At 42.1% G+C, this 9,014-nt stretch overlaps 1 protein-coding gene across 3 annotated transcripts; it reads right to left on the bottom strand.

Annotated features, from left to right (window-relative positions):
* Nucleotides 1-1,116: 1,116 nt before the first annotated feature.
* LOC138753313 (uncharacterized) lies at nucleotides 1,117-5,369 on the bottom strand. 3 transcript variants are annotated; one of them, XM_069916169.1, is made up of 3 exons: nucleotides 5,033-5,369; nucleotides 3,135-4,908; nucleotides 1,117-2,848 (listed from the first exon to the last, which is right to left on the bottom strand). In XM_069916169.1, exons 2-3 carry the CDS (start codon nucleotides 3,173-3,175, stop codon nucleotides 1,117-1,119), a joined length of 1,773 nt encoding a protein of 590 aa, XP_069772270.1. In that variant the 5' UTR covers nucleotides 3,176-4,908; nucleotides 5,033-5,369. The 3 variants fall into 3 exon arrangements, with proteins under 3 accessions (XP_069772270.1, XP_069772271.1, XP_069772272.1); XM_069916170.1 differs by lacking the exon at nucleotides 5,033-5,369 and having other exon boundaries at nucleotides 3,131-3,280; XM_069916171.1 differs by lacking the exon at nucleotides 5,033-5,369 and having other exon boundaries at nucleotides 3,137-3,280.
* Between the last annotated feature and the right edge of the window lie 3,645 nt (nucleotides 5,370-9,014).

Genomic DNA, 9,014 nt, shown 5'->3' with positions numbered 1-9,014 from the left:
CTCCTGACTGGGCGACAAGCGGTATTGTTTTCTCCATATTGGTTTCTGCCCGGGGTTGGCCAATTCTAGAAATACCTCTCCTTTTATTACTCCCACATCATAGGGCCCCGTTGTCCATATATGTGGACTCAGATTAGAAAGATATTTGTCTGAGTCTCTGTGATCAATATTTTTTCCTTCTATGACTCGGTCTCTTTCTACTTTCTCATTCACTACCTGGTCCCATGCTTCAATATTCAGTCTGACAAATTTTCCTCCCTCCGAGGTGGAACATCCCGGGATTTCTGTCTGCCTGTATTCACACCCTATCGCTTCCTTTACCATCGGACCCAGCTGTCGAGCGTGATGATCTTTGGCAATACCCAAGGTCACATGAGGCACACTTTCTACTCCTAAGCAGAACCACTCCATTTGTTCTTCTGTCATGACAACCATAGCAGCTATTCCCTCCTTACCTACAAAGATAAATGGACAATGTATCGTTTCTGTCTTCCCTTCTTTTAGAGAGTCCCACCTCTCCTCATATTCCTGGTCCGGGTGGATGGTGTAGTTTAATGTAACATGCATAGGATCTAGTGGATAATGGTAATCCCCATACCGAGGAATACTGGCCCTCCACTCAAAAAACTGTTTAATCAGCCCTGGGCCTGGTTCATCATACAGTAGCCGACTCCAGAAAATACTAACCTCCACAGAGTCTTCTGAAGCGTTAGATGGGGTCATTACTATAAACTGTCCTCCCCTTCTTATTGTATCCCCTGGGTATGTTAACCGAAGGCCCTTCTCAGAACATTGTATGGTTATTCCTAGTTTGGTAAGAATGTCCCTTGCTAATAAATTAATGGGGCAACTTGGCACAACCAGGACAGGCGTTTTAACCCTTTGTCGTCCAAATGTCATGTCGATGTTATCTGTATAGGGCTGTGTTTCCCTTATCCCGGAGAATCCTATTGTAGATAATGTTTTGCCCGAAAATGTGCTCCCTGGGGGTTTTTTAATCACTGTCGTAACTGCTGCCCCTGTGTCAACCATAAATTCAATTATTTCTCCATTTACCGTCCCCCAAATTTTTGGTGGCTCCCAGGGAGGCGTGATTTTTGATTCTCCAGGGCACCTTCAATAATCAAATTCAGCACCTTCCTCAATATAGTCATTACACTGAGGTGCCTGGACTTGTTGATCACTCTGCCACCCCCCGATTCTCTGGGGCCCATCAATGTGTCCACCCCTACCCCTTGCTTGTCCTCTTAAGTTTCCTCCTCTTCCCCGATAGCCTCTAATAGAGGGTAATCTTTTTCCCCTTGCTCTCCCAGCCTCCGGACAGTTCCGCTGGTAGTGTCCAGGATTTTGGCAGTACCAGCATACTGCATGTTCCCCTCTATACATTGTACCTAGCTGTCTTTCCCAACCATTTCTTACTTGGGGTCCCGGATTTATCACTGGCCACATGACCTGTGGGACTATCTGTTGGGCCGCTAATTTAACCCCTATATGTTCTATGGCTCTCACCAATTTATCGGTTGTCTTGTCCACCTCCTTCTGGGACGCACTTTCTGACTTAGCATGCTCTGATTGACGATGTCGTTTGATTGCATGTGTCAGGTGTCTTTTCCACAAATCCTCTGACATTGTCTCTACTCCCACAATGTCCCTTAATTTTGCTTGAACCGTAGCAGGTAGTCCGTTTATTATCCCATTACGAAAGTGAGCCCTTCCTAAGGGGCTGTGGTCGGGTCTTTCTCCAGTCCCTGTTTCCCATAAGTCCCATGCTCGAGTGAAATACTCGTGTGCAGTCTCTCCTTCCTTTAGTTGAAGGGTTACCAAGGCATCCAAACTATAGGGTGTAGGAAATGTTTCTCTAAGTGCTTCCCAAAATTTATTCCGAAGTGGGTTAAATTCTATTTCATCCCCCAATTTACTGCTTCTTACAATTCTCTCTATTTGCTTCAGGGCCCCTTCTGCCTTTAATCTTATCATGATAGTTCTGACATCTGCGAGTGCTAATTGTTCTTGGCAGGTTTCTCGCTCAAAACAAGAAATCCATGGACTAGCCCCATTACTCAACGGAGGTAGTTTTTTCATTAAACTCTCTAAGTCCATTCGTGACCAGGGTAAATATTTTTGAGTTCCCCGTCCCGTGATCAGTAATGGGCATTGATATCTCAATTTTGGGGATTTCTGCTCCTTCTTTACTCTTGGCATGCATTTATTTATCCCACCTTGTTCTGACTCTTCTTCGTCACTGTCACTGTCCCTATCAGCTTCCAATGTCTCAGGGTCAAAGGTATATTGGTCACGTTCATCTCTAAGATAATCTTTTCGGCCATAGTTTAGTTGTTTCACATCTTTCTCTTTTGTCCTAACTATGTCCAGGTAGGCATGTCTATTTTTCTCCCTCCCGAGTCTTTTCCTTCTACTTTCCTCCCATGGTGGATCGTATCTCGTTTCCTCTTCTGTACTACACTTTTCGTCCTTTACTCCTATTACCATTCCTTCAGCTTTAATTTCTCCTGACAGTGTTGTAGTTATCTTTTCCACTTCCTTAAATACACCTACCATTAATTCTTTTTGATCCTCACTGATCTTCCCGAGCACATTAATATCTCTGTTTAAGTTTTTAATGTTATCCTGAACCTTTTTCATGTTCCATTTCTGTATCTCTAACTCCTTTTCTATTTTCTTGGACTCCAGAGGGGTCTCCACATCTATTACTCCCCCTTCTATTTTTATTAAAGGGGCCTGTACCTCGTCTGATGTGTCCCTATTCCCGAGGATCTTGTCACACCCCAGTGTCTCAATATCTGGATATAAGGGACGTGACTCCAGGATCCCATCTGGGGTGTCAGGGGTACCTTGTGACTCCACATATGCATAGGGTGGGGGTCTATAAGCTATTTCTACAGGGGCCATAATAGGTGGGTTATCAGGGAGACCAAATTCTTCGAATATAGCTAGGACATCGCGGTACTGCATCTCCTTGTCTCTCACCCTCTTTTTTGCTAACTCGCGATTAAAGATTTTGTTTTCTGTGTCCCGTTTGTATAATTGTATAAGACTCACTTATAAATGATTTATTGTCAGAGTACATACATGACATCACATACATCCAGAGACTATGAGAGAGAGAGAGAGAGAGAGAGAGAGAGAGAGAGAGAGAGAGAGAGAGAGAGAGCATAGCGAGAGAAAGAGATAGAGAGGCAGATACACAGAGCACAAGAGATAGAGAGAGAAAATGCCTTGCACTGGCCCCACTGGGAGAAAAGTCTTCAGATTAACACTTTCGTTTCAAAGGTTTTAAAAGGTTCTCATCCTGTGATCACTGGTCTGGATCAGATTGGGTCTCCCACCACTGGGAACTATCACTCCTTCCTTCCCTCCCACCTCGAGTGAGCTACACGTCAGCCCACAATGTCTGCCCTGATCCCGCAATGGTGGGGGTGCGGGAAAGAGGGAGGGAGAGAGGATAAAACAGGATCCCATTTGATGCGGAGCTGAAATTGTGGGCACAAAATTAAAACCAAATTGTATTTCTCTGCCCTGCCCAACCTGGGGATTTCAGGGCAGCACCGCCACAGATTGGGATTGGGAGGGGGAGTGGGTGAGAGAGGAGGGGGGGAGAAGAGAGAGAGGGGGAGAGAAGAGAGAGAGGGGAGGGTGAAAGGAGGGAGGGAGAGAGCAAACCCGGACACTTCGTGGCTGGAAACTGGAAACAGGCACTTTTCCTTTCCCTTCTGTGTTTTGTTTCTTCCAGCTTATCTAAGCCTCTACGTTTTAAAATTTTTTTTTTTCCTCACCTGTCAGGAACATCTCAGTGCCCCTGGGTAACCAACCCCTCTTCCTCCAGCGGTCTACACATTTTCGGAGCATTTTTTGTTTTTCCAATGCCGCATTACTGGTATTTCGCTCCTCTAATTCCTGATTAATTTCGTTAATAACTTGGTCAAAAGTCTTAGCAGGCAACTGTACAGCCATAGCTGCGGGACCGCTTTCTAATGCCTGTTTTAATTTAGGTTTTTGTCCGTTTAGGGGATCTATGTCAACGAAAATTGCTTTTAAAAATGTCTCCTTGCAAGCTGGATGACTAATATCTTTTAAAGGAACAGTCTCTAAGTCTTGTCCTCCAATTGACTTCAGACTGTCCTGTATACTCTGATTGCTCGTTATCCACTCTCTGTTTTCCCAAAGGGGTCTGAAAGTTAAATTACAACTAGAAAACCAAATATTTGGGCTATACTTTTGTCCTGTTTCCCTGTACCAATCTATGAATTTACGTAACTTTATCTCCTTGGTGATGTTGGGAATACCCTCATTTAACTTATCAAAAGTATTTCGAATAAACCGGGTGACTCTTAGGAGTTTGTCAACTTTTTCATTAATATCTCCTACCTGATCCGGACACAGCTGTCGCAGCCTTCTGTCGTCGTTCTTGTTCACCAGGTAGGCGTCCCTGAGTACTTTTTTTTGTTGTCTCAAGGTCTCTAGTGTCTGCTGTGGTATTCCACCACGGCGAATTGGGGAAATAAATTCTTAACTTCTCAAGTGTACAGACATTATCATACCTACCGGACATTTATAAGTCAGTCTCTCAGATACAATTGAGGCCAATAAGCCTGAACCTTTGTTTTCTTTCAAAGCCCAACCTTCACGTGGGAGATTTCTCCTCTTAATAACCAGTTTAGGGCAGAAAACTCAGGTCCTCAATTGTTTATAGACCACCTTCTCACTCTATTGGACTTTGCAACGACACAATAAAGACTTTTAAACTCTAGTAGTTTCTTGCGAAGCACTTAATAAATGTCATTCAAACACCTTAAGGACTTTTATCTTGTCTGTAATCACTTACGTGTTACAATCCTGGCATGCGACCTTCAATTGTGGTCGTCTAATTTGTCCGATCTCCAGTTCTTACTGACAATCATAAAGATTTTAAAAAAAAAGAGATTTTGTTAAAACAGGCTTCTCTGGACCTTTTTATCAGCCGGCTGAGATGATTGTCAGAAAAAACAGAAACCGTCGTCCAGTGTTCACTCACCCATCACGTCGGGGTCACCAAATTGTTAGGTCTGCTTTGTTCATGAATGAGTGAGACAAACATCAGACTGAGTCGAAATCAGGGTTCTTTGTTCTTTATTACCGGATTGTAACACTTGCGACTAACCATGTTAGTCGGAGAATGCATTCTGCCGTTATCAGCAAAATGGTGATTTTTTATACCCTTGGATATGTGCTTAGAACATCATCATATCATTACTTGTCCAATGACTAAAACTGTTGCTATCCTTTCCCTGCTAGCTTCCTGCCTCTCAATCCATCAATGTCTCTCTTATCTTGTAAGTACAAGGATGCATTCACATCTTGTTACAGCCCTGCACATTCCCATCTCATGATGTTTTACCTTACAAAACTCAGCAGGTCTTGCAGCATCTACAGTAAGTTAAGGGTAACCAAGGTCTGAGCCCTTCATCAAGAATGATGAAACCGGGTGGATGCCTGAATGCAAGGTGTGGGGGGAGGGCAGAAGGAAAGGAGAGGATGGAGGAGCACAGGCTAACAGGTCAGAGGTGGGAGGGAGAAGAGGAAGAAACATTGAAGTAATGGAACAGAGGTCTAAGAATGGTAGCTCTCTGATTGGAGAAGGAAGGGAAAGGGGAGGGGAGCAGGAGGGAATGAAGCAGAATTATGAGGGAAAGAGAGAGAGAGAGAGAGAGAGAGAGAGAGAGAGAGAGAGAGAGAGAGAGAGAGACCAGGGAGGGGGTGAACAGAAATTGGAGATGAATATTAATATGCTCTTTTTAGAGACTGCTGAGACAGAATAAAAGGTGCTGTCCTCCAATTTGTGGGTGGTCTCAATTTGGCAGTACATGAAACCATGAACAGACATGTCAGAGAGTTAATGGTATATGAAATTAATATGATTGGTCACTGAGAGGTCCTTGCTGTTGTAGCGGAGAAAGTGAAGGTGCTCAATGAAGTGATCTCCCAGCTTGCGCCCAGTCTTCTCGATTCCAGCTTCCCTGATGTAGAGTAGGCCGCATCGGGTGCAACAGATGCAGGAAATGATCCCTACAGATTCACGTTACCTTTTCTTTCCTGTGGTTGCTGTGTGACCTGCTGAGTTTCTCCACTATTGCACTCGACCCTAGCATTTGCAGATTTTCTTGTTTAACATGGTCAGGATGAACATGGACAGATTTTACCCAGAGAATTGATGTTTAGAAAGTAACTAATTGAAAAATATGAAGACTAAACCATGGTATCATGAGTTTTGGACTTTGAACTGCCTTTTACAGTTCTATATATTCATAAATACATGTAGACTATCATGAATTCTTATATCATCCTTTAATAGTTGAAGCTGTGGTTTGTTTTCATTCACAAGAAGAAGATGCAGGTGACAAGGACTATATTTGTTGTCCAACACTAATTATCCTTAATCTGAATTGCAAGCTAAGCAATTTCAGTGATTAGTTACCTGTGTGGTTCGATGATAATATTTCCTGGTTACTGTTATTATTGATACAATACACAAAAGTTCTGAAGAAATTTAACAGGTCACACTGTACATTGCACCAGACTCCAGGATCTTCATATTTTTTTGTTTACCTACCTTTCAATTAGCTACCTTTCAATTGCTAGCTTTCAGTTCCACAGTTATTTAATTGCTTCAGTTTTAATTTCCATTTCCCATGATGTGACCTGAACTATGTCAACAAATTAACAGTTCAGGCCATGGATTGTAGTTCAAGTTTATTTATCATCCCATTGTACAAGTATAATCTGATGAAATAGCATTCTCTAGTCTATGGTGCAAAACAGCGCAAACACCCATACAGACATAATGTACCTGCAGACAAATGATACATATGTACAGTCCATTCATACATATATTAAAATAAATATTATTAATAATTAGTAGAGCCTCAGAGAGTTGTTTTAGCAGTTCGACAGTCATTCAGCAGTCTTATTGCCCATGGTATGGACCTGTTCCTAGCCTGGTAGTTATGTAACTCTTTCCTAGTAGTCCAGTAATTTGTAATCCAGTCATTTAATTTTTGTTCAAATATTCATGTAGTAATGCCAAAATACAAATTGGGATACATTCTCCTTTTGGGGTTCACTTACATCAGCAGCTTTTTACAATCTTGGATCTTTTAAATTCACTTAAACTGACTTTCTAGTATAGAGCGACGGGTTCACATATTTTATAACTTAAATTTCTTTCTGATATAGGAAGTCATTAACACGAGCATGCTAGTTCCCAGAGCCATGTGTTAAGTCCAATTCCCTTAACACATGCACCTATTAGCCTCCTCTCCTACTACCCCATGAATATCCTATTACGTTTCCCCGCATAAGGGAGGTCTCTTGAGGAAAGGACGTGACCACGGGAAGAACATGCATCTTCCACTAGGGCAACATCTGAGATTAGGAACAGACCTGAACGGCTGGGATACAAGACATTTGCACTACCTGTAGTGCCACGGTGCCACACTGTGGATAGGCCCATTCTACAGCAAGGAACATTGGATAGTCTACTCCAAACCATCAAGTGGAAAATCTGTCCCTGACCGGTAATTGGTACATGCACTAAGACATTAAGTTTTCACATTCAGAACTGACATAGGATAATCACTCTTCCACTTTATCCTTCATGGGCTAGGAAAGTGACCAAGATTTTGCAGACCAGAAAATCAATGTTTAACAGAGGCTGTCTTTCCAGCCCTGTGAGCTGATTGTTAGAAAAGCTGACTTCTTCACAATCCGTGAAGGGAAAATGATTTTTCTAGAGTAACATTTCATTGAGGTCAACGGTGTTTCTATATTTCCTGTGCACAGAAAAAAGATTTAAAATCTTCTTACTTTCTCTGATCCACACTTCATTGAACATCAATAACAATGAGCTCTGCAGAAAAATTGTGACCAAATTTAACAAGTAAAACATGAAAACCTGCAGACACCGTGGTTGAAGGCAAAACACAATGTTGGAGAAACTCATAGCTTAAACTTTATTTGGCAAAGATAAATGTGCATAATCCACATTTCAGGCTTGAACCCTTCATCAAGGTATTGATGATAGGTACCCTGAGACCTTCGTCATGGTATCTTGATGGAGGGCTCAAGTCCAAGACGTTAGTTATGCATCTTTTCCTTTGCTATATAAAGTGCACTCTTTGCCCTGCTGAGTTTCTCCAGCATTGTGCTTTTACTTGCAACCAAGTTTGCTTTGTAACGTTCTTCTAGTAAGCTTACCGTTTGACACCATACTTCAATCTCAGTGTAAATGCAAGTATATACAAGTACAGATTGTTTTTATATGGCACTGATATAATTTAAATGTCATATTCTCACTGACTTTTTACATTTTTAATATTTTAGATGTACCGACATGGCCCATGAGCCTGTACCACCCAAATACCCCAATTACCTTATGAACTCAGTACATTTTGAAAGGTGGGAGGAAACCAGAACACCCAGAGAAAGCACTGGTAGACAGCTTCAGATTCGAACCCGGGTCACTGGCACTGTAATTGTGTTTCACTCACCACTCTGCTAGCCGTTCCACCTGGCAGTTTTATCAGGAGATGGTGGAATTCGCTGAAATACATTAAAAAATGCACTAACACCCACTCAAATACAAAACAAATATCAGAAAACTCAATTAAACCAACATTTTAAATGACCTAATGCATACTTGATCCTTTGCATTCTTTCTTTCCATTGAAATGAATGGTCCAACAGACAGATTCAGTAGGGAAGTTGCTGGTGTAGGTGCCAGGGAATGACCACAGGTTTCCACTTTACAACCTATCTCCCTGAGAGGTCCCATGCCAGAGACCTCTCTGGCAAGAAATTACTGTGGCATACTGTGAAATTACTGTCAATAAGTTTGAGACCTGCATCTGATGAGAGTCCTGAATATGGTAGCATTTACATGGAGAAATGCGGAGTTTCCTATGGAAATGGTGGCAGGATTTTTGAAAAGCACAGACAAAACATTCTTAAATACTTACAAA

The sequence above is a fragment of the Narcine bancroftii genome, chromosome 2 (genome assembly GCF_036971445.1).
Source record: "Narcine bancroftii isolate sNarBan1 chromosome 2, sNarBan1.hap1, whole genome shotgun sequence".
In the NCBI taxonomy this organism is placed as follows: Eukaryota; Metazoa; Chordata; class Chondrichthyes; order Torpediniformes; family Narcinidae; genus Narcine; species Narcine bancroftii.
The sequence above is the reverse complement of the archived record's forward strand: the minus strand, read 5'-3'. Positions and strand labels throughout refer to the sequence as shown.